Below are 24,813 nucleotides of genomic sequence, written 5' to 3'. Positions count from 1 at the left end.
TCTAACCTGCCTTGGTTGCCCTTTTCTCTTTCCTTCTGCACTTTTTCCACCCTCTCCTTTCCCTTCCTTTCCCTTCCCCACCCATGGATAATTTGGAACCCCCCTGCATGTGCTGGCAAACTTCATCTCTGAAAGACGCAAAAAGGGAGTGCCAGGATGTAGCATGCTAGAGGAATATCCAGCCCATCTGAAGTCCCTGAAGGTTAGGGACCCTCCTCTCCCCTGCCCCAGCTGGGAAGGGTTGAGAGCTGGAAAGCCAAACCCCCCGGGAACGGAAACCTGAGCCCACCTCCCCTCCCGCACATCCCACACGCCCGCATCCCTGATGGATGGGGTGTGTCTTCCCAAAAAAGTGCCGGGGGCTGCTGTGGCACGTGGGGAGGGGGGCTCAGGGGCCGTTCCTGGGCGCAGGAGGAGCCCTGGAAGGCAGTGAGCCGGTGTCCTGGGGTGGAAGGAGCCGGGGAGGTGGGGGGGCTGGTGGGGTGATCCTCGCCCTTCTTTTTTGGCTGTGCTGTTTTGACACTCCTTGTTGCTTTTTATTTTTTTTTTAATTTTTTTTTTTAATTTGGATTCTTTTTTTTTTTTAATTTTTTTATTTCCCCACCCCCCCCTTTTGTTTAATGTTTAATTTCTTTTCCTCCAGCCTGGTCGATGTGTTTTTCGATATTGTTTTCCGTCCGCTGTTTTCTTCTCTCTCTTGCGCAGAGACTGGTGCTGATGAACATGCCCGTGGCCGAGGACATGACAGTCCACTTCACCTCCACCCTCATGGCCCTCATCCGCACGGCCCTGGACATCAAAATTGCCAAAGGTAAAGCCTGTGCCAGAGAGGGGCACTCTGAAACCCTTTGCAGACTGCTCGTGGTCCTTTTGGTGGAATCTCAGCGTGGGTTTGTGTTGGAAAGAGCCTTAAAGATCATCCTGTTCCACCCCCCTGCCATGGGCAGGGACAGCTCCCACCACCCATCCAGCCTGGCTGTGGACACTTCCAGGGATGGGGCATCCACAGCTTCTCTGGGCATCACCACCTTCTGAATTTCTTCCTAATATCCAAGCTCAGTCTACCCTCACTCAGCTTAAAATCCTTCTTCCTTGTCCTATCACCTCTCAAAAAAGTCCCTTTCTCTTTGGCTGGGCTGAGGACCTCACAGCTAATTTGGGATCCAGAGCCTGGATGCGCACAGATGGGAGCAAATGCATTGAACAGGCAAAATTCTGCCACTTTCTGTCCGAAAAAAAAAATCTATCTCTTTAGGGAAGAGGTAGAGAATTCTTCATCAGAAGCTGTTCCTAGAGAAAAGAAACAGCTCGATGTCCACTGTGTAGTGGAGGAGAGAGAGAATTCCCCTTCCTCCCCATGTAAAAAGCCAAACCAAGGATGGAAAAGACGTGCTTGGCTTCCTGAGGCTGTGGGGAAAAGAAACCTCTCTGTCTCTCAGGGAAGATAAAATGTTCAGAGCAGGAAAACCTCCTTTGTTGTTGTTACTGGAAAAGCTGTGATTCATCAGATCAAAAACTTCCTGCAGAAACATGGCATTTTCAATAAAACATCCCCTAGGAACAGCTCAGCTACTGGGAGAAAACCCAGCCCAGGGTAAGATGTCATCCAAAGCCCCGTGCTCAGACAACAGGGACGGGTTCAGACCCCTCCAAACAAAGCAGAGATTTGAACCTGGGTGTCCTACAGCTCACTCAAATTGCCCCTGTGCTTGGGTGGCCCTGCTGGGGCACATTGACAGCTTCTGATGGTCCCAGGGCTTCCTAAGCTCAGCAGAGCCCTGGCCAGAGAACTCTGCTCTCTGTGCACAGCCTCACTGAGCATTTCTGGGTTTACCAAGCAGAGCTGCTCTTCCACCAGCACATGATCTGCTCACCAGCAAAAGGAAAGTGGGGCAGCAGCAGGTGTGTGTGGGCTGGAGTGGGATGGGAGCTGCAGAGACGGACCCAAGGCAAGTTTGAAGGTGGCAGCTTTGAGTGGGAGGGCAGGGGATGGGGAGATGGAGGCACATATGGAAGGGATGGGAGGAAGGTTTCCCTGTGGGAGCAGGGGACCAGGCTGGCTGATGCAAGGTGGCCCTCCCAGCCCAGAGAGATGGATGCTGAGGTGGAACCTCACTGCAGGATGGGAAAGGGGGGCTGGTTGGACCCTGGTGCTGAGGTTTGATGTGTCTGGGCCATTTTTGCTCCCTGCTGTTGAAGGTGGTGCAGATTGGCAGCAGTTGGACTCTGAGCTTCAAAAGGAGATCCTGACCATTTGGCCTCACCTCTCCCAGAAGATGCTTGACCTGCTGGTACCCATGCCAAAAAGTGAGTTTGTGTGGGGGCTGTCATTGCTTTCAAACTCCCCTCATCCCCACAGCAACTTCTTCCCAAAGGGAGGTGGGGACTGGCCAGACCCATCCCCAGCTCAAGGAGAAGTGGAGGAAGGGTTTGTTCTGCCTTGTTCTGTTTGGCTGCTTGGGAGCTCTCTGGAAAAGCACTCGGTTTGCAGGGATCTACTCCTGCCAAAGCCACAGCCTCCTGTGAATGCTCTCTGGGGAGCAGGGTGGGAGGCTGAGCACACCTGATGAGATGATGAGGGTGTGTGCCTTGGTGGCTGAGGGTGATGATGATTTCAAACATCTCCATCTATTTTATCCCCATGGGGAGTGTCTGGGTGCTCTGAACTCTCTTTTTTAGAGTGGTGAGAAGAACTTGAGGGTCACCAGGGTATCCCAGAGCAGGGCTCTTCCCAAGATCCACGTTGGTGCTTTATTTTACAACACAAATGACCCCATTTTGTTCCCTCTCATGCTCCCAGCCTCTGACCTGACTGTTGGGAAAATATATGCAGCCATGATGATCATGGATTACTACAAGCAGAGCAAGGCAAAGAAGCAGAGGCAGCAGCTGGAGGAGCAGGTGAGGCTCAGCCAGGGCAGGACAGGAATGTTCAGATCACCCTCTCTGCTTTCCCACCACCTCCCAGCCCAAACATGCATCCATGGGGTGAAAACAACAGCTCAGGTTGGGGCTGGGGACTACAATGCGTGTCTGTGATCATCCTCAGTCCCTGACAGGGAGCATGAGCATGGTGTCCTCTTTCTCTGAGTGGTGGGAGCTTGGCTGGGGAAGCACTGGATGTTCCCCCACGTTTCCTACAGGCTCAGTTTCTCCCTTTCCCCAATGCAGAAGAATGCCCCCATGTTCCAGCGCATGGAGCCGTCCTCTCTGCCACAGGAGATCATCTCCAACGCCAAGGCTCTGCCGTACCTCCAGCAGGACACCCTCTCAGGCCTGTGAGTGCTGCCCTGCCACTTTCCTGCTCCTGCAGCCCTTCTTTCCTTCTTGGATCTGGCACTGGGCTGCAGAAAGGGTAAAATTGTTGCTGGGAGCAGGAAGGAATCTCCTGGCACCAAGCTTTTGCAGGATTCCAGGTACCTGGTGTGTGTCAGCACCGCCAGCAGCAGCCGAGGTGGGACAAGGGGATGGCCAGGGGTCTGTGGATGCTGCTCCTGCAGGAAGGGTGAAGCTGGACCCCAGGAGCTGTTGAGCAGTGCAGGGTCACTGCACCCTGGCTGGTGGGAATGAGCTGATAAGAGTTTCTGTCACTGCCCTTGGGATGTCCCACTGCTGCTGCAGGACTCGGGGCCCTGGTGTCCTCTCCTGCCTTGGGGCACCACTTCAGCTCTCCAGGGAACTTGATGTTTGCTCAAACACGGGGTCTCAGCATCCTGGGGGGGCAGGCAGGGGGCTCCCCAGCTCTGAGCTACAGGAGAGGTGGTCCCAGGGTGGTGGGATCACCTGCCTGAAGCTGGGCTGTGTTTGCAGGAGCAGCCGAGGCGGGTTCCCCTCGCTGAGCCCGCTCTCGCCACAGGAGATCTTCCAGCTGGCGTGCATGGATCCAGCCCAGGAGCAGTTCCAGGAGCACCAGTCTCTGGTAAAGTCATGCACTGCTCCTCTGCAGCCCCAGCATGGATGCTGGTGGGCACGGGGAGGTGTGGGGAGCGAGCACAGCTCAGGGATGGCAGCAGATCCAAAACGGGACAAATATCCCTGGATGTCCTGGCACTGGGGACACAGCCATGCCTGGACCTGCCCGGACCCGTGGGGCCAGGCAGCACAAGTGCTTTTGGGGTGAGAGCCATGACCAATGTCCTGCAGTAAAATATCCTTCTCTCCACAGGCTATTTTTTCCACTGAGCACTCATGTCAGTGGGTTACCCCGTGCTGAGTGATGGTATCTGATGTTTTCGGATTTCGTGTCCATTTTGTTGTCAGTGGTGCTGTCCCCAGTCCCCCCAGCCAAGCTGTCAAACTGTCTCCAGCAGGAGCAGCCCTCCCTGGCCTCCTGTCTGTCTGTGTGTGTATATATATATATCACACATATTTATATATATCACACATCTCTATATATCACACATCTCTCTATGTCTGCGTTCCTGCGCCACCCGGCGCAGTGTGGCACCGCCCTGTGTCCCCAGCCTGTGTCCCCAGGGTCTGCAGCTCTGTGTCACCTGTGTATGACACAGGCAGGTGTCCCCTGCCTCGGCCACCCCAGCCACGTGGGGAGGGGGCAGATCAGACTCCCCCTGCCCCCATAAAGTCCCCTCCCAGTGACCCCTCCAGGATCACTCTGTGCCCATCTCCTCGACACCGTGAGGGAACGTGAGCATCCACAGAGTCCCCTAAAATCTAAAATTAACCAAAGCTTTTAAGTGTTATGGGCAGTGTGTGCTTTTTTAACAGGAATGTGGCCAGGAAGATTTGATTTTTTTTAAATTCCTATCCATTTGTCCCTTTGGGGTTAAACCCTGAGCAGCCAGGGTGCCCCAGACCCAGGCAGGGTTTCCACTGTCACTGTAGAGGTGCAAGGGTAGCTGGCCATCAGGCAAGCCTGAAGCACCACATCAGGGCTCACCTGGGGACTGTGAACTGGAGGGTATTTTTCAGTGGCAATGTGATGAATTCTACTGGCTTCGACCCTGTTTTTCATAGAATCATCAAATAGTTTGGGTTGGAAGGGACTTTTTAAAGCTTATCTATTTCCAACCCTCCTGTCATGGGCAGGGACATCTTCCACCAGATCAGGTTGCTCAGAGCCCCATCCAACTTGCCCTTGAACACTTCCAGGGAGGGAGAATCCACCACCTCTCTGGGCAACCCGTGCTAGTGTTTTACCACCTGTTTTTGGCCAACCTAAATTCTGCCCCTGGCTGAGGAAGCAGGGCTGTCCCCTTGACAAGAGGGCCAAAGCAGCGTGCTGCCCTGCTCCAAGCCCATCCCAAGAGCTTGGCTGTGTGTTTATTTCCAGGAGCCAGAGGTTAGGGAGTTTCAAAGAGTGCAGCCCTCTAACCGTGGCAGCTACCTTCCCGTGGACACTCAGGACCACGCTGTCTCTGGGAGGGCCTCCTCCATGCCTCGTCTCACTGTGGATCCCCAGGTAAAACCAGGCAAAGCCCCCACAGGTGATCAAAGCCTGCCAGATAAGGCTGGGCCTTCTCTGTGCTGACCCCCGTGGCATTCCCAGCACCCTGACACCGGAGCTTCTCCCCTTCTCTGGGTGCTGCACGAGCAGGAGAGCTGCTGTTGCCCTACAAGGGGGACACTGGCAGCAGAGAGCAGCCTGGGGGATCCATCTCCAGGCTCGTGGGGGAGGTCCAGGATCATGTTGTCCCCCTCCTTTCCTGCAGCCCTGGGCACTGGCTGAGGTCTGAGGAGCCCCAGCCCAGCTGTCAGATGACCACAGGTGATGAAAAGCCTTCGTCCTTTGCCATCGTCCCAACACGTGCTCTGTCTGTCCAGGGGAACCCAGGCCACGTCTCACCTCCTCATCTGTCTGCCTGGTTTCTCTGTTGTTCTGTCCTGTGCTCAGCCTCCCCACAGACACAGATGTTTTTTGGGGTTTGGTGTTTGCTGTGAAGTCTCTGGCTCTGCTGTCTCACCTTGGTGCAGGCACCAAGTCCTGGCGTGGCACTTTGTGGGGGTGTGAAGACAAAGGGAGGCTTTGTCTCGTGGGCTTTCTTGGTCATTCAGCAGCAAAGGAGGTGACCAGAAGGAGGGGCTGGGAGCAGGAAAGGTGAGAGGAGATGGAGAACAGCCTGAGGCTGCAGTGGCAGAGAGCTGCTAGAACTAAGCAAAGGAAGTATGGAAGGAGGTGATGTTTTCCCCATAACATGTGAAAACACAGGGTGTAACGAGGGGAGAAGGTAGGAAGGAGAAGCATGGGAGGCAGGAAGAAAAGGAAAGGGAAGATAAAACAACAGCATGAGCGGGGAGATAGGGAAGGAGTGCAGGGGAAAGGGCTGGGGATGTGGGAATAAAGGAAGAGTAGGGAGGCGTGTGGATGTGGTGGCGGCTGGAAAGATGAACCCAGAGCAAGGGGCACTGGGGGACCCCTCTCTGCCAACAATCTTTTCAAGGATTGCTCCTCTCCACCCTGCTTTCCAAGTGGGGAGGGATGCTGGGGAGGCAGCAATGCTCTGGTGCCCTCTGTGTCCCCACACAGAGCAGGAGGTGCTGCTGCTCTCCCCCAGCCCCTGGGCTTGGCTCTGCCCGTGCAGCACAGCTCCAGCCCTCTGGGGAAGGGCAGCCCACCAGCTCCGAGGCCAAACCCCGCATTCCTCCCACCCATGCTTTGTGCAGAGGTTATCTGGGGGGGCTCTTCTCAGGCTGGCTGCCCCCACCCCGAATCTCCCCATCCCACAGCGTGGCCATCCCCGTGCTGGGGGTGAACGGGTCCCTCTTGTCCCCCAGCCCTGCCTGGCGCTAATGCTCTCCCCGGCTGGCCGGGGTTGCTTGCAGGTGGTGACAGACACCAGCTCCATGCGGAGATCCTTCTCCACCATCCGGGACAAGCGGCCCAACAGCTCCTGGCTGGATGAGTTCTCCATGGAGCGCAGCAGTGACAACACCTACAAGTCCCGCCGGCGCAGCTACCACTCCTCGCTCCAGCTGTCCGCCCGGCGCCTCAACGCCGACTCGGGTGAGCCCAAAAACCCCCAAAAACCCCTCCAGAGCTGAGCTGCCGCAGAGGGGGTGGTGCTGGGGGCTGACGTGGGTGTCCTGCAGGCCACCGGTCCGAGGGGCACCGCTCGGGCAGGGAGCGGGGCCGGTCCAAAGAGCGCAAGCACCTGCTGTCCCCGGACATCTCCCGCTGCAACTCCGAGGAGAGGAGTCCCCAGGCACAGGAGGAGTCACCGGAACGGCGGCGTGAGTCACGGTCACCCAGCGAGGGCAGGTCACAGACACCCAGCAGGCAGGTGGGTAACAGGGATCCATTCCTAAGTGCAAAGGAAAAATAAGAAGATAAGCCCTGGTTCTGGGAGGTCTGAACCGTCTCATCTCCTGCTGGTGGCATCTCTGTGTCTCCTGTGCACCCTGCAGAGTATTTGGGGTTGGATCTCATTCTGATCCTTTTGCTGCTATGGCATCTGCTCCCTGCCAAAGTCAGGTGTGCCAGCCTAGAGGTGCCAGTGTTTGAGTGAGCCTGAAGCCACCCATGGAGATGCCAGCCATGGCAAGCTATCAGCTCTTCCTAGGGTGGGTTTGGGAGGGCTTTTTGCTTCTGACCACCAAGAGCATAGAATCATAGAGTAGCCTGAGTTGGAACAGAGCACAAGGGTCATCGAGTCCAACTCAGAATCCCACCATGGGCCTGAGAGCATTGTCTGAAAGTGTCTTGAGCTCTGTCAGTCTTGGTGCTGTGACCACTTCCTTGGGGAGCCTTTTCCAATGCCTGACCACCCTCTGGGTGAAGCACTTTTTCCGAATATCCAACCTAAACCTCCCCTGTCACAGCTTCAGGCTGTCCCCTTGGGTCCTGTCACTGGTCACCAGGGACATCAGTGCCTGCCTGTGTGCTTCTCTTTCTGGGAAGAGCTGCAGACCACAAGGAGCTCGTGGGGCAGGGATGGGGCAGAGTGACCCTTTCAAGACAGAGGCAGCTTCCATGGGTGGTGTGGTGTTGAGGTCCCCAGGACAAGGTGAGAGATGAGAATCTGACTCCGTATTCTTAGAAGGCTGATTTATATTATATTATATTATATTATATTATATTATATTATATTATATTATATTATATTATATTATATTATATTATATTATATTATATAACTATATTAGAGAAAGGGAAAAGATACATCAGAAGGCTAAAACAAGAATGCATGATAAAAACCTGTGACAGACCAGAAGGTCCGACACAGCTGGACTGGGATGGGTCATTAAGTTAAAACAAATCAAATGCTGGGTAAAGAATTCTGCAAATCACATTCCAAAGCAGCAAAACATGGAGAAGCTGAGGCTTCTCATCTTTGCCAGGAGAAGAAATCCCGGCAAAGGGATTTTTCATAAAGTAAAGGAAAAAAGCTCAGGATGTGGGGAGAGTGTGGTGGTGTTCTCAGGGGTCTCAGGATGAGGGAAGAGATGAGAATCTTGACTCTATGTTTCAGAAGGCTGATTATTATTTAATGACATATATTATATTAATAGAAAATTATATATTAGAACTATACTAAAAGAATAGAAGAAAGGATTTCATCAGAAGGCTAGGAAGGAATAGAAAGGAAAGGAATGATAATAAAATCTTGTGACTGACCAGAGAGTCCTAGACAGCTGGACTGTGATTGGCCATTAATTAAAAACAACCCCATGAGACCAATCACAGATCCACCTGTTGCATTCCACAGCAGCAGATAACTATTGTTTACATTTCATTCCTGAAGCCTCTCAGCTTCTCAGGAGAAAAGATCTTAATGAGAGGATTTTTCATAAAATATGTCCATGACATGAGAGGGTGTGGTGTGGTGTGGTGTGGTGTGGTGTGTGGTTGTCACAGACATCTTTTATGAAAAATCCTTTCTTTAGGATTTTTCCTCTTGAGAAGCTGAGAGGCCTCAGGAACAAAATGTAACCAATGGTTATCTGCTGCTGTGGAATGCAACAGGTGCATCTGGGATTGGTCTCATGTGGTTGTTTCTAATTAATGGCCAATCACAGTCAGCTGGCTCAGACAGAGAGCCACAAGCCTTTGTTATCATTCTTTCTTTTTCTATTCTTAGCTAGCCTTCTGATAAAATCTTTTCTTCTACTCCTTTAGTATAGTTTTAATATAATATATATCATAAAATAATAAATCAAGCCTTGTGTAACATGGAGTCAGATCCTCGTCTCTTCCCTCATCCTCAGACCCCTGTGGACACAGTCACATGCGGCGTGGTTTGGTGTGGTTTGGTTTGGTGTGGTGTGGTGTGGTTTGGTTTGGTTTGGTTTGGTGTGGTTTGGTGTGGTTTGGTTTGGTGTGGTTTGGTTTGGTGTGGTGTGGTTTGGTTTGGTGTGGTTTGGTGTGGTGTGGTGTGGTTTGGTTTGGTTTGGTGTGGTTTGGTTTGGTTTGGTGTGGTGTGGTTTGGTTTGGTGTGGTTTGGTGTGGTGTGGTGTGGTTTGGTTTGGTTTGGTGTGGTTTGGTTTGGTTTGGTGTGGTGTGGTTTGATTTGGTTTGGTGTGGACTGGCTTCCACCACAAACACCTGAGAAATCCAACAACTTCCCACTCCTTCCCAAACTCCTACACTACCCATACTAGGTCTCATTCTGGCTGCCACCAGAAAATCAGCCCAATTCAGGCCTCCACCCATGGCTCCCAGTTGCTACAGAGGGACCAACGCCCGTATCCACCCTACTCCACTCCAGCACAATAGTAGTAGCATAGTCCAGTGTAGTGTGGTGTGTGGTTTGGTGTGATGTGCTGTGGTTTGGTGTGGTGGTACTGTGCCAAGAAGAGCTCAGGGGAGGATGAAGGCAGTCACCTTCTCTGGACCCCCCTGAGCTGAGCTTTACCCTGTGTGTCTCACAACACCAAGGACTAAGCCCACATGACCTGTACTAGGGACTGCTTTTATCCTGCCCTTCACTTTGGGCGAGTTTCCCTTTATTTCCCAAATGCTGACAGATCTGCTTTTCACTTCTCTGGCTCATGAAGTGATGAGAAGTTTTTTCAGTGGGAAGTGTGGAGTTCCAGGAGATGGCCCAGCTTTGAGAGCACTTCCGAGTGTGGTGTGGTGTGGGTTGGTGTGATGTGCGGTGGTTTGGTGTGGTGTAGTGTGGTGTGGTGATGTGTGGTGTGATGGGGTGTGGTTTGGTGTGGTTTGGTGTGGTGTGGTGTGGTTTGGTGTGGTGTAATGTGGTGTGGTGATGTGTGGTTTGGTGTGGTGTGGTATGGTGTGATGGGGTGTGGTGTGATATAGTGTGGTGTGGTGATGTGTGGTGTGGTGTGGTGATGTGTGATGGGGTGTGGTTTGATGTGGTGTGGTGATGTGTGGTGTGGTGTAGTGTGGTTTGGTGTGGTGTGGTGATGTGTGGTTTGGTGTGGTGTGGTGTGATGGGGTGTGGTGTGGTTTGGTGTGGTGATGTGTGATGGGGTGTGGTGTGGTTTGGTGTGGTGATGTGTGGTGTGATGGCGTGTGGTTTGGTGTGGTGTGGTGTGGTTTGGTGTGGTGATGTGTGGTGTGATGGCATGTGGTTTGGTGTGGTTTGGTGCGTGTTGCTGCCTGCATTGCCCATGGTGTCCCGGTGCCTTGCAGGGCATGGGCTCCCTGAGCGAAAGCTCCATCCCCTCCATCTCGGACACCAGCACTCCCCGGCGAGGCCGCCGCCAGCTGCCGCCGGTGCCCCCCAAGCCGCGTCCCCTGCTGTCCTACGCCTCCATGCTGCGGCACGCCGGGGACACCTCTCCCCCGGCCGACGAGAGCGAGGGCGGCTCTCCGCTGCTCTCCTCCAGCCTGGATCCCAGCGCGGCCGGCCCGGCGGAACCTTCCAGCTCTCCAGCGGGCAAGCAGAGCCGGCAGTCCACGCCGCAGCGCTACATCTCGGAGCCCTACCTGGCGCTGCACGACGACTCGCACGCCTCAGACTGCGGTGAGGAGGAGACGCTCACCTTCGAGGCGGCCGTGGCCACCAGCCTGGGCCGCTCCAACACCATCGGCTCGGCGCCGCCGCTGCGGCATGGGTGGCAGATGCCCAACGGGCACTACCGCCGGCGGCGGCGAGGCGCGGCGCAAGGCGTCATGTGCGGGGCCAGCATCGACGTGCTCAGCGACACCGAGGAAGATGACAAGTGCTAGAAGCTGCCCCCTCTGTCCCCCGAGCCTCAAACCCGCGCCCTGACCTCGCCTCGGCTGCCTCCCCGTCCATCCCGCCCTGCCCTTCTCCGATGCATGCTCTTCGCCGCGCCTGGGAATGAAACTGAAAAACCAAAACCAAACGCAGGGGGAAAAAACAAAAAAGAAACAAAACAGAGCAAACAAAACAAAACAAAAAACAAAAAAACCAACCAAACAAACAAAAAAGCCCCCACCCCAAACCGACCGGAAAGGAGAGAAAAAAACCCACAAATCACAACGAAAAAGAAAAGAAAGGGGAAAAAAAAGTCTTTGTGCAAAAAAAAAAAAAATTAAAATCTGTTGAGTTTCAGTTATTATTATCACTTTTTTTTTCTGCACAGAGAAGCATTTGATGGGCAGCAGAGCGGCCTGGCCGGGTTGGAGTGCTGGGGGACAAGGGAGAGCCCCCCCCCGGCCGGAGCCCCGCTCCCTGCCCCGAGGGGATCCCCGGGAAAGCTCATCCCAAGGGATTTTCTGCTCCCTATGGCCGGAGAGTCCCAGCAAAGGGATGCAAGGGACCCACCCCCTTTGCTCTGTCGCTTGGGCTTGTGCTGCTGTGGCTTTGCACTTCCCTCCCCGAGGGTCTCATCCTGCCTGGAAAAGGGGCAGGATGTGACCGTGGGGGCAGGGGATGAGGGGTTGGGATGCACCCAGACAGAGCAGAGGGGGCAGAACTGGTTTGTACTGGGGGTGGGGGGCTCAGTGCTGCCGGATGTACCCTGTGTCCCACCGACATATATTTATTTATATACTGAGAACTCTAGGTGTGCCTGTGTGTGTATATACGGGGTGTGTGTGTGTATATATATTTATATGCTGTATATATAAAGATATACACATACATAGATTTGTTTTAATCACCTGACAATGCTGGCCAGCCCCTTGGGGCTCCTGCACCCTGCTTTGGTGGGGGCAGGACTGAGCCTCCCTGGGGGGCTGCTGTACAGAGCATTGGGAATGTCACCTTGCTCCCTTCTCCCAGGTGTTTCCAGCTCTGGGAATTGCATTTTCTCTCTCAGAGATGGCTGTGGCAAGGGCTCCTCGGCAGCTCGGTGCCTGCAGGAGGAGGATGCCCAAGGGATGAGGACAGAGCTGTCCCAAGGAGAAGGCAGTGCCAAGGGGGTAATGGCAAACCTCTCTCTCAGAGGCCTCTGCTTGTTTTCCCAGGAAAAGAAGAAATCCATGTCTGCAGGGGAGTGAAGACGTTGTGGGTGCATGATGTACCTTTAATATCTTTCCTCCAGGCACAGGCATTGGGGTTTGGCACCAGCCCTGCCTCAGTTTCCCCTGCAGCCATGGCCTGTGCCCTCTCCGGGGGCCTGGCCCCCCTTTGGAGAAGGGCTGCCATGGGGGGCTGGCTGTGCAAACCCCACGGCCCCAGTGTGGGAGCAGGTGGGTGCCCAAGAGCTGGGGAGACTTGGGGAAGGAGCATTGTCCTGAGCAGGGAGGCTCAGCCCTCCTGCAAACACTGACAATGCAGAACAGGAGCACCTTCCAGCTCCAGTCATTAATTTATCTGCTAATTAAGTGCTGTCAGCTCTCAAGGATCCATGCAGTGGGCGCAGTGCTGTGCCCAGGGAGGTGCTGCTGGTGGCCCGTGGGGATGGGTGGCTCACCCTGGTGGCCAGTGCTGTGTTTCTGCTATGAGCTGTGTCTGCTGTCAGCCCCAGCGTGGTCTGGGGAGCTGGAGGGTGCTGTGCCTTTGGAGCCTCAGGGAAGGGTTTGTTCTGAGGGCTGGAGGATGCTCTGTGTGTTTGGACCAGATGTGGTGGCTGTAAGTGGAGATGGGACGTGGGATGGGCAGGGGAAGGCAGCACAGCCCTCACCCTGCCCTTCCTCCTGCCCATGGCTTTGCTTTGCTGCAGGTTGTTGTGGTCTGGGTCTTTGGGGCTGCTGTGCAGCTGAGCAGCAGCTCTGGCCAGGCTTTGCTTTGGTCCTGGATAGCTCATGCCTTCTTCCTGATGGAAAGGTGCACAAAGTGCCCTGCTCCTGCATGTGCAGACCATGCCCTGACCGCTTTGTGAGCTCCCCGAGGGAGCTCTGCTTTGTGAGAAGCAAATCCCTGTGGCTCTGAAGGCTTCCAGCTCCAGGGCTCGTGCATGGACCAAACCCCCCCTTTCCCATGGCCTAAGTGCCCCCTGTGCCCCCTTAGAGGGCGCAAAGCTCCTCCTGCCTCCAGCGGTCCCTGATGCTGGGGGCCACCTCTGCTGCTTCCCAAACCTGCCCAGGGATCCAAAAATTCCACAGGCTCAGATCCTGCATACCCCCCTCTGTCTCCATGGGACAAACCCTGTCCCGTGCAGCCGTGGGGAAGGTCCCTGGTGGCTGGGGACACGGGCACTGCTGCCTGGTCCCTTCCAGCCATCCGTGAGCAGCTCGTGGCTTCCAGCCCGAAGCCTCCGGAGCTCTGGAATTTGGGAGAGCCGGGTCTGAGCGGGGACAGGGGACGCGGTGCTGCCGGGGGCAGGGGAAGGCGGTGCCGTACCTGCTCTAAATATAGGTGTCGGGATCGTCTCCTTCTAAATGCGGAAAGGTGTCTGACAATGCGCCGGGCTCTGAGTAAGAGCCCGCGGAGGGGACGGGAGGAGGCGGCTTTTTGTGTCTGTGCCTGGCGGGTGGGAGGGAGGCAGCGATGCTCTCCGAGCGGGGGCACGTTCCATGCGGATTTCCAGCTTTTTGGGCGCTTTTCTTTCCCCCAGCCCCGGGCATGGGGCCGGCGAGCGGTGTTGGTGGCACAGGATGGGGCACAGCCCCCGCGGGCTGCCACCGCCCGAACCGCAGCTCTCTGGCATGTCAGCCCTGCGTTCAACTAACAGTACAGAAACTGTGTGCGATACAGCACAGCCCCTTTTCGCCCGGAAGGGGCCCGAAACTGCCCCGTTCTGCCTCTCCCGGAGCAGCCGCAGCGCTGGGGACAGGCAGGGAGCGGCGGGGACACGGTGGCACCTGCACAGCGCGTCTTTGAAACCAAAAACACCCCCGGGAGAACCAGGGGAGAACCGAGGGGGGAACCCAAACTGGCCCCGAGGCACCACCGCAGCCCGTGCCTTGCTTTTCAAGGCGCTGGACTGGGCTTTGCTGCTGTGCAATCTCTCCTCTGTGGAATTTCGGACATTCCTGCAGCCTCCCGGCACCAGGACTGTGCCACTCGGAGGCAGGATGGGCAGGGGGGATGGATTTATGGATTTCAATCTCTGCCTGCAGAGGACATGCCCTGGGCAGGCAGGAGTTCACCAGGGGCGTGCAACCGGTTCCCAGTTGGGTGCTGGGACTGGATTGGAAGCCCTGCAAATCTCCCTGTGGTGGGTGTGTGAGGAGGGGTGGCAGCCCTGGCACACAGAGCCCAGCTGTGCCATCCTCCTGTCCCCCCAGGAGAGCTTGGATGGCAGAGCCCCCCAGGCGTGGGGCTGCTGTCTCTCCTGGGGAGGGGGAGTGGGAGATGCTCTGCCTCCATCCCCCAGGCTCTGGGGTGGGATGTTGTAACATAAGCTGCTCGTTTGGACCCAAACGGGGAACCGAGCTGACCACCACCAATGTACAACTCCTCAATGTTTTTTGTCAAAAGGAAAGAAAAATAAAACCTTGTTGTAAAGAACTGCTGCAGGCTTGGTCTCGTTGGCACTCCCCACCCTGTGCTGGGGGGGCTGTGGGGACTCTGGGTAATGTCATGGACCCCTGAAAAGGTCCCCATGGCAGGGAGGGGGAGGCACACAGCCTGTGCTGGCACTGCCATCCTGTGGGATGGGGTGTTCTGCAAGCCCAGGCAGGGTGGGGGGCTGTGGAGGAGAGGGGCAGGGAGGATATTGAGATATCCTGGGCGAGCTGTGGCTCAGACCCGGCTGTTTCCAGACACACAGAGGGGTACTGGGCCCTGGGGGACTGGGGGAGCCAGGGCCAGGAGCCTGAGGAGCTGTTAGTGGTGGCACTGCAGCAAAGGGGCCAGGGGAAGCCAAGGGTGTCACGGTGCCATCGGTGCCGTGGTGTCACTGCAGGAATGCAAGGCAGCAGCAGCCTGCACCTTGGGCTTGGAAAGCCTGCTGGGATCTGTGCCTTGGGGGCATCCAAAGAGCTTGGCCACCCCTCAGAGATGCCAGGGGGCTGTAGATGCTGTTGCCTGGTCCAGAGCTTGTGGGTGAGTTGTAAAGCAAAGATGCTGAAGTCACATCTGCTTTTTTTTGTTAAAGCAGGAAAAGTTCTCCAGCAGCCAGGGGTGAGGCAGCAGCCTGTGGCAGCCTGCAGGCTGAGCTGGGGTGACAGGGATGCTTTGTGGCTTTCCAGGAACACTCTCCTTCTCTCCCTGTACTGTGCCAAGAAGAGCTCAGGGGAGGGTGAAGGCAGTCACCTTCTCTGGACCCCCCTGAGCTGAGCTTTACCCTGTGTGTCTCACAACACCAAGGACTAAGCCCACATGACCTGTACTAGGGACTGCTTTTATCCTGCCCTTCACTTTGGGCGAGTTTCCCTTTATTTCCCAAATGCTGACAGATCTGCTTTTCACTTCTCTGGCTCATGAAGTGATGAGAAGTTTTTTCAGTGGGAAGTGTGGAGTTCCAGGAGATGGCCCAGCTTTGAGAGCACTTCCCGAGGCGATGAATGCAATGACAGCCCAGCAGTTTTTTCCAGGCTGGGAAGTGAGTTCCCATTTTATAGCCAAAAAAGTGATCTGCAGTCCTGACTGTGGGGAAGGCTCTGCAGGGTGGTGATGCCACCTTCAGCTCTGAGGCCTTTGCAGCGCTGCTGGAAGCAGTTTGAGGAGAGGATGTCCTCCTGTGTGGGCCAGAAGTGCTGCATTAACATTCCTCGAAGTGCTGTTTTAAGTATGAGCTGCTCCAAAAGCTCTGAAAGCCTCTGGAATATGCAGGTCTCTGATGGACATCCCATGGAACCCCCACCTTGGCTGAGTGGTGGATGCAGCAGCTTGAGTGCATCACCACCTCTAGCACATTTCCCCAAATCCCCTAAAAATATCTGGGGCCATGGAGAAGACACCCAGAGCAATGCAGAGGCAGAGCTTCACCCTCACAAGGGAAACTGGTGCTGCAAAACAGGGAGCCTTGGCTGTGGGAGAGCCAGAGCTCTGCCTGGCAGGCACAGAGGCTAAAAAAAGCCCCTTGACAAATGGAACAGAAAGGTTAAAATTATCTGTACATCATCTGAATAACAATGGCGATGCAGATTGTACCTGCTTATAATAGCTCCAGGAGACAGGGGATAAATTGGGAACAAAAGTACCCCAGAAACAGATGCGGCTGCGAGAAGTGCTGGGGCTGCTCCTCCTTGGGGAGCCACTGGGGGCAGGGCCACCAGAGCCCAAAATCCTGGTCTGGGAGTGCTCCAGGACCTTTCCAAGCCCCTGTCCCAGCCCAGGCTCTGGGGATGTGGGAGCAATCCCAGCCCCTGGTACTGCGGTGCACAGCCTGGGGGACATGAGCAGTCCTGTGCTGGCACAGCTGCACATCATCACCCTCTAACCTGGGTCTTCCCCCTGGGAAAAGACCTTCCTGGGAGGAGAAGGATGGATTCCTCATCATGCTGGACTTTTTCTGTCTCTGTCTCTGCCCCACTTTCCCTCCTGCACAGCCAAATGAAAGCCCATGGCACGGGGTGTGTCTGTAGCTCTGCAGGTTCAGGCACTTCTCTAAAATATTCCTGGATTATTTTACAGGCAGGATGTCAGCAATTGTGCATCCCTGCAAGGGAAGCCTGGCTCTGAGTCCTTTGGTCAAGCATCTGCTCCCTCCTCCAGCAAAACAAGGGAAACTTGGCCATGAGGCTGCTGCAGCCAAACCCAAACCCCTTGGGCCTGCAAAGGACAAGAGGAGGGGGCAGGAACTTGAAAGATTGAACTCTTTCCTCTTCCTTTTCCCCATCCTAACAAGGTGTTCAAATTCCATGGGTTCAAGGAGGAGGGGCCAGGGTTTGCTCCCACTGGGGGCACAGCTGATGGCTCAGATCTCGGATCAGAGCCGCCTCCTTCCCTTCCTTTTCCTTCCTCTGGTGGCACTTCCAGCACACCGAGGATGTGCGTGGGCTCTGAACAGGGGCTGGTGCTTACTCACAGCGGCAGCCACGTGGAGCTGCTGGCTCGTGGGCTGCCACAGTGCTAGCAGCTCCTTGGGACAGCCCTCCCCCATGCCAGGAGCATCCCCCCATTCCTGCCAGGAACATCTACCTGTTGTCTTATTTATCAATGTTGTCTTATATGTATATATGTATCAAGAGTTCTATTGTCATTATAGTGCAAGGATTCCATATCCTCAGAGTTTTGTACCTCCTGGATGTTTCTCACAGGCAGCTCCTCTAAGCACTGACTGCTCCTGGTCCTTGCAGCAGCCCTCTGACTCCAGAGCCCACCAATCCACTCTTTAATACCACTGTTCTTACTGGCTACAGGTGTGGCCTGTTCAGATCAGGCTGCTCCTAATCTTTAGTAATTGGTTTAGCTGCAACTCTTTAGGGGATAAGATTCTATTCTGTACCACCTTCCTTTACCCATCCTGTATCCCCCTACATCTACCCACCAACACCAGAGGTGTGTGTCCAAAAAGGAGACAGAGTCCTGTAAATTTATTTGAATAAAGGGAGAGGTCATGGGTATTTCTCATGGGGTCTCAAATTTTCAGAGGACACAGCCTCCTTTCTATCCCAATTTCCCTCTCTCTTTCCCCATTGGCTGAGCTACTTGAGAGGCACAGACTTCCCAAAATGCCTACTACCTAAGACCCCCCTTCTAATGCACACCCCCCCTTTTTCTTTGCCTTGTGTCTATCAGTGGAATTCCTATGAATTTGTGGTTCTTCCCATTGTTCCTTTCACCTCTCTGTATCTTACTTATCAGCAGACCCACAGCTTGTTTGTAAAGACAAATCTCCCTCATTCCATTCATCAAACAGTTTCTTCTATCTCTCAGTGCTGGTTTTATCTACCAGCAGAGCTTGTTTGTAAACACAAATCTCTCATTCCTCTCACTCCCACAGGTGAGCATCCCCCCATGGATGAGCACCCCTCTGACAAACCACCCCATACAACCCCCCCTCCTTTTCCCTATATTCCCCACTGGAATTATCCTCCCTGAAGGGCTGGAACAGCCTGGCCTGGCTCAGCACCTCTATTTTTTGTTCTTCTCATTTATTTCTGTCTCCTGGCACCGATCTGCCTTGCTCAGGGGTGTAGCTCTGCACATCTGCACTGGCTGTGTTTGCCAGGCACCACGGGGAGCAGGTGAAATCCCATGGAATTCCCTGCAAACTGACCCCTAGCCATGCACAGGAGAGCCAGCTGACTCCCAGGAGGTTTTTGGGAGCTCTTTTGTGTCACCTTTTGGCTTTACAGGCAGCAGGGAGCAAGGGGACAGGCAGGGCTGAGCTCACCTGCTCTCACAATCCCATCTCCTGCTGGAACTCCACTGAGCAGCAAAGAGCCCACTGTTCATTTGACTTTGCTATTTCTGTGTAGATAATTAAAAATAACCCCAAACCAACACAATTCTGGCTTCTAAATGAATGCCAAAAAGCATGAATTGCTCTCCTTCCCCAGCTGGTACCTCCCTGTCCCCACGGCAGGCTGTCCCTGGCACGGGGCAGTGGGATGCTGGGAGGGCTGGCTGAGTGGGTGGAAATCATTTTGGCTGCAAATCACCCCAAACCACGCTCTGTGCTCAGCTCAGGGCACTGCAGGGCTGAGCTGCCTGTCCCTGCAGTGTCCCTGCAGTGTCCCAGTGCACGGATGAGCTGCCACAGGGACCCTGGCACAGGTGTGACACCCCCAGTGGGCAGCTCCAGACCTCAGCAGAGGTACCAGTGATGCTTGAGGTGCAAGGCAGAGGCATCAGGGACAAGGATGGGTTATTTTTTAAAGCCAGGCCTGGGCCAGACTCTCTCTCTGCCTCCCACACACCCTCCCTAGGGACTCAGTGAATTTATGGAGCACTCTGCCACAGATGATGTGAGCTTCAGATTGATTTTCACAGATCTACAGAATCATGGCCATCATGAATGATGTGAGGAGTTGGGTTTTTTTGGGTAATTTTTCCTTTCCAAAAGAGGAAGAGCAGAGAAGAAAAGAAATCCAAGGTTATATTTCCCAGCAAAGTTTAATCCTATGGTATCAGGATTAAATAAGAGGGGTTTGTGCATCTCTGGGGCCTCTGGGTGAGGGATGCAGTGTGCAGCACTATCAGCCAGAGCCACGAGTCCTTCCCCCTTCCCTTGGCCTCTGAAATGTTGACAGGGGTCTACAAATATTCTTTATAATAATTTACTTCAGGGAAGTGCAATCAAGCTTATTTTGGGGGGTTTTTTTGGTGGTTGTTTGTTTGTTTTTGTTTCTGTTAGCTTTGTTTGTTTTCATGTTTAAATTTTATTTCGGTTTTCCTCACTGATCAAAGGGTGGCCCCCATTTACACAGCCATAGGTTTTCCAGCACTTGTCCCAGCCTGAGCCCCTCTTCCCCCAGCATGTGACACGGTGCTGGATCAGCAAGTCTCACCTCCTTAACAGCCAGGAGCTCGTTAGGAACCCAGCGTGAGCTGCTCGGAGGAGCTGTGAAGGAGCAGAGCCTCCCCTGGCCCCTGGCAAAGGCTCCTCTCCCACCTCCCCGCAGGAATAGCGGCAGCACCTCCTGCAGCAGAGGCAGGGTGGCACGGGGGGGTGAGCAGGGATTCCTGAACCCCCCCCCTGTTGGGAAGGATGAAAGCTTGACAGGAAGGTGTCACAGATATGGATGCTTGGCAGAAGGATTTTTGAGCGTAGAACCTTGTGAAAAACGCCAATGGCTTGTTTTTTTAAATTTTAAAAGTTTTATAGTAATAAAATGGTTATTAAAATAGCAGTATAATTAAAGTAATAATAATTTGGACAATTTGGATTAGGACAATATGAGACAATAAGAACAAAGAGTTAGACAGTCCAGGTACCTTTTCTGGGCAAAATAAGCCCGAAAAAGGACCCACATTAACAGAGGATTAACCCTTAAAAGCAACAGCCTGTTGCATATTCATACACCTCATCCATGATGTATAAATTCCATTCAAACACAGGATTCTGTCTGGGCAGTGTCAGCTTCTTCCTCTGAATCCTGACTGAGTCTTCAGGACTGAGCAAGGCAGGAAGAAGTTCATTTCTTCTGATAATGGAGCAATAAATTCTCTTTCTCTGAAAGATTCAGGTGTCCTGTGGCTGCTATCTCAGTCCGACTCCTTTCTTTTGGAAAAAAGTATCCTACATAGCATAGTTTCTACTTTAACATTTTGTTATACCCTAAAACTATATCTACCACACTACTTAAGAACATTAATACAGCATCACTTTCTAATGTAACACATATAATATTAATTTTAATATTTGCAAAAAGCCAATCATAAAATACCCATTTTTCACAGCTGGCAAATCCCTGCTTTGCCCAGGGCTGGTTTTGTGGATGCAATAGTCTGCTCAGAGAGAGGGAAAGCTAGATAAACTTTCCCACGAATCAGTCTGGGAAACTTTAGAGAGCTGGAGAGAAATAAGCTGCACCTGGTATTTGTAACAAGTTGTTTATTCCCAAGGGGGTGTCATCTTAATTAGCCAATCATGTGAAATGCATTGATTAAATTACCAGGTCCACCTGTGTCAGACGAGGCTATAAAAGAAGATGTCTCAATAAACGTGAGACTTTTCATCCTTTTTGCCTTCTGATTGCTTTTGGAGTCTGTGTCATTTCTGACTCAAAAGTGAAGGTTTGGGAAGAGGGACATCTTTCCACCCACTTTTCCAACGGGATTAGCAGTCACATGTGCCAGCACTTCTCCTTGTCTTGGCCTCTTTTTTCCTTGCACGGGCTCCTCCAGCCTGTGCTAACGACAGCGATTTGGTGTTTGCCACCGCCGATGGTGTCACACACAGCCCGAGGGGTGGCTCTGAGCAGGGCTGGCTTCCCTCTGAGTGTGCCCAGGGAGCCCCTCCGGGTGCTGCAGAGCCCAGCAGCGCTCAGGGGAAAGAAACCTTTCTGCATTGTCACCCCTGGCCATAAAGCTGCTGCCCTCAGAAGCTCTGTCCCTGTCACCCCTTCACAGAATTCACACAGGATCACAGAATCACTGGGAGAGTCCTCCAAGATCATGGAGTCCAACCCAGCCCCAGCACCTCAACTCAACCCTGGCACCCAGTGCCCATCCAGGCTTTGTTAAACACACCCAGGGATGGGGACTCCAGCACCTCCCTGGGCAGCCATTCCAGAACTTTATCACTCTTTCTGTGAAAAACTTTATCCTGCTATCCAACCTGTATTTCCCTTGGTGCAGCTTGAGGCTGTGTGCTCTGGTTCTGTCAGTGCTGCCTGGAGAAAGAGCCCAGCCCCAGCTGAGCACAGGCACCTTTCAGGGGGTTATAGAGAGTGATAAGGTCACCCCTGAGTCTCCTTTTATCCAGGGTAAACACCCCCAGCTCCCTCAGAACCATCCTTTGGAATGGTCAGCCAAAGCAAGAGGGCTGCAGGAAACTGCTGGAGAAGGAGATTTGGTGGATTTGCCGCCAGAATGTTTTAATTGTGTTTCACACAGTTTCCCCCTGCAGAAATCCTTTTTTTTTTTGCCCTGCTGATGGGAGTTTAGGGCTGCTCTTGGTGGGGCTGAGCTGCTGCCCTATTTTGGCACACAAGTGACTGCAGCTCCAGTGAATTAACTCAGAGATGTTATTACAGCCTATGAGGACAGGTCAGGTTTCAGGCTGGGAAGGAAAAGCGGCTAAGTGCTGTTCTACAATCATCTCCTGGATGAAATCAGGCTGACAAATAGGCTTTCCCCCCCCATATTCTGCCCCATTTCTGTGCTCACAGTGGAGGAGATGGCTCTGCAGCACTGCAGGCATGGGGGAGATGGGAGAATGCTGCCCCACAGCATGGGGAGAGGCTCCAGCAGCACCAGGAGGGAATCTGGCTCTTCTCCCAACAACAAAAACTTATTTTAGCTGGGAAATTGCAGGTCAGGGGGGTTAGACAGACCTCCCAGGCTGAATTTCACAGCCCTGAGTAGAAATGGTTGGTTTTGCCAGCACTGCCATACGGAGAACACGCTGCAGCCAGGGAACACTGCATCCTCTGTTCCTGCAAACGCCTGTCAGGACAGCTTGAACAGAAAGCAGGGGCTGAGGCAGAGGGAGCTTCTTTGGTGTTTGCAATTCCCGATTCCCTGCAGGTCAGGATCTCCAGAAGGCCAGAACAAAGATTCTGTGCAGGAATGCAGAGCCCCAGAAAGCTGAGCCCAGCCGTGGGGTGTTGGCATCCACATCATGCAGAGGATGGCAGAGGTGTTCCCATGATTAACCTGGGCTGGATGGACCTGGAATTGCCTGGTCCTGATGCCATAAAGTCAAGATATGTTGGCATCCACATCATGCAGAGGATGGCAGAGGTGTTCCCATGAGAAACAGACTGGATGGACCTGGAATTGCCTGGTCCTGATGCCATAAAGCCAAGATGTGTTGGCCTCCAGGTCATGCAGAGGATGGCAGAGGTGTTCCCATGATTAACAGGACTGGATGGACCTGGAATTGCCTGGTCCTGATTCCACAAAGCCAAGAATCCATGTAATAATGCTGGTGGCCAAGCCACCAACACCCCCAGCCCGGTGTCAATGCCAAGATGTGCTGCAGAGAGGAGAGAGAGCTCCTTTTTTTGGCAGTGTCACCAAGGAGGGACCCTCCTGGGCATCCCCCTCCTGCTCAGCCCCCCCTGGTCCCCACCTGTGCCCCCAGAGAAAAGTTTTGCTCTGGACAGGGGCACAGCCTGGCTGTGCCCATCACCCCCCTGGCAGAGGGAGAAATGAGGCAGGGAGGAGCGAGGGGACAGCTGAGAGGTGAGCAGGAAAACTGCACTTGGATTGATGTGGAGATGCAGCTGGAATTTTGTCTCCTGTCTGCTCCTGACGCCGCGGCGCGTGAGGGCAGATGTGAAACGCGGCTCTGAGGAACTCATGGCAATAGCAAAACCTCCCTTTTTTTGAACAGCCATGTTTTAATTTGCATTTCCAGGGCTCTGGCAGAAGGCTGGGTCCTGTGGTGTACCCAGCAGTGGAGGCACTAAATGGCCATGAGTTGCTGTATCTCTGTTTTATGGGGGCAATTTGGGCAGCTGCCAGACTCAATAACTCTCCTGGTGTTATCCCAGCAGTGATAGTGGCTTGGGAACTGGGGGGTGAATCAGCTGGGAGGGATTTTTTCAGTGGGTTTTTGGGTTGTGAGTCCAAATCTCACCTTGGCTTGTGTGGTGGAATTGGCTACGACACAGGATTAAATGTCACTGTGCCACCAAAGGGGTGATGGGGGTAAGAAGAGAGGGAGGGCATAATCAAAAGGGAGGGGAGAGAGAGCAGCAGGCCTGGTGGTGACCCATGAAGACCCATCCTAAGCAAAACCAGCCCTGGGAGCATGAGGATGAAAGGAGGGAGCTGCAAGCTATCAGCTTTTCATTAATAGAGCTGTGCTCATGTGGCCACAGTGACAGATCACAGAATGCTTTGGGTTGGAAGGGACCTTAAAGCTCATGCTGTTCCAAGCCTCCTGCCAGGAGCAGGGACACTCTCCACTAGAGCAGGCTGCTCAGAGCCCTGTCCAAGCTGGCCTGGAGCACGTGCAGGGATGGGATGCAAGGTGCCTGCAAGGTGCTGCCACTCTTGCACCAAAAGCTGTCTCAGTGCTGCTCTGAGGCTGTTGGAAGGCCAGGCTGGCTGGTGCTTTGTGCTGCAGTGACAGCCTGCCTCTCAGTGGGGACAGGGATCCTGGGGGTGAGGCCATCTGCATGCACAGGAGGAGGAGACAGCCTTTGCTCCCTGAAACGTGTCAGCTCAGGGTGGGAGAAGCAAATCCTGTTTCATGGAGGCACAAGCAGCTCCACTGATGGGAGAAGGAGACTGTCCTGGAGGGGATACTGAGCCCTGAGCATCCCAGCCCTGGCTCTGAGCACGAGATCCCTGATCATGTGAGCTCTCAGCATTGCAGGGAACAGAACATGCTCTTGGATGCTTGCAGGCAGCTCTCTCACCATGCAGGCAGTGGCTCCTGCCTTGCCTGCCCAGTGCACATTGAGCTCTCTGGCATGGGGCTCCTTTCATGCCTCAGGTTTGAGCTTTTATATTTTCAGATTCTGTGCTGCTTTAGTGTGTGGGTCTGAGCTTCACATGAGGGGATGGTGAGCTCTGTGCACAGAGCAGGGAGACAAAACAATTCCTGCTCTAGCTGGGGACCAAGGACAAATGATCCAAATCTGCAGGAGCAATGGTGGATAGGATGGTCAGGATGGATGGAGAGCAGAGATCTCCGCAGCCAGGTCTGGAACTTGTGGGTTATTGCAAAGGGCCTGGGTGCAGGGCCCTGCTGGGAGCTGCCAGCCACAGCTCAGAGCAGGCCCCAGAGAAGAGAGGGGGAGAGAGGATGAGAGGGCAAGAGAGCAAAAGTGTAAGAGAGCAAAAGCGTAAAAGAGTAAAAGGGTGAGAGAGTGAAGTTCCTGTTACAATACCATAAATCTTCTTCTGTGTTGAATATTCTAATTCTCACTAACCAATCTAATACAAGATACAGATCCTATAGCATTTCCAAACAGCCTGTAAGAATCATTACATTACCATACTGTGTTACATTTTAAACCCTAAAAACTCCTCTTTGGGCCCCTTGTGCCAAGCCAGTAGGGTCTGCTCTGACCCTTGGAGC

The 24,813-nt window shown here is 53.7% G+C and overlaps 1 protein-coding gene across 6 annotated transcripts in view; it reads left to right on the top strand.

Moving 5' to 3' along the window:
* CACNA1E (calcium voltage-gated channel subunit alpha1 E) overlaps positions 1 to 14,729 on the top strand; it is a 107,719-nt gene extending 92,990 nt beyond the window's left edge. For 4 of the 6 annotated variants that reach the window (XM_036387995.2, XM_036387992.2, XM_036387994.2 and 1 more), the window contains 8 exons: positions 706 to 811; positions 2,200 to 2,307; positions 2,801 to 2,901; positions 3,172 to 3,278; positions 3,811 to 3,919; positions 6,784 to 6,964; positions 7,051 to 7,241; positions 10,556 to 14,729. In XM_036387995.2, coding sequence (XP_036243888.1) covers positions 706 to 811; positions 2,200 to 2,307; positions 2,801 to 2,901; positions 3,172 to 3,278; positions 3,811 to 3,919; positions 6,784 to 6,964; positions 7,051 to 7,241; positions 10,556 to 11,095 — 1,443 coding nt within the window. In that variant the 3' untranslated portion in view covers positions 11,096 to 14,729. Of the gene's footprint in view, positions 1 to 705; positions 812 to 2,199; positions 2,308 to 2,800; positions 2,902 to 3,171; positions 3,279 to 3,810; positions 3,920 to 5,293; positions 5,423 to 6,783; positions 6,965 to 7,050; positions 7,242 to 10,555 lie in introns of all 6 variants that reach the window. The other 2 variants (XM_054515723.1, XM_054515722.1) reach the window with 1 other exon arrangement.
* The last annotated feature ends 10,084 nt before the right edge of the window (positions 14,730 to 24,813 follow it).

This window comes from Molothrus ater, chromosome 9, assembly GCF_012460135.2.
Source record: "Molothrus ater isolate BHLD 08-10-18 breed brown headed cowbird chromosome 9, BPBGC_Mater_1.1, whole genome shotgun sequence".
NCBI lineage: Eukaryota > Metazoa > Chordata > Aves > Passeriformes > Icteridae > Molothrus > Molothrus ater.
This window is presented reverse-complemented; position numbering and strand designations above follow the sequence as displayed.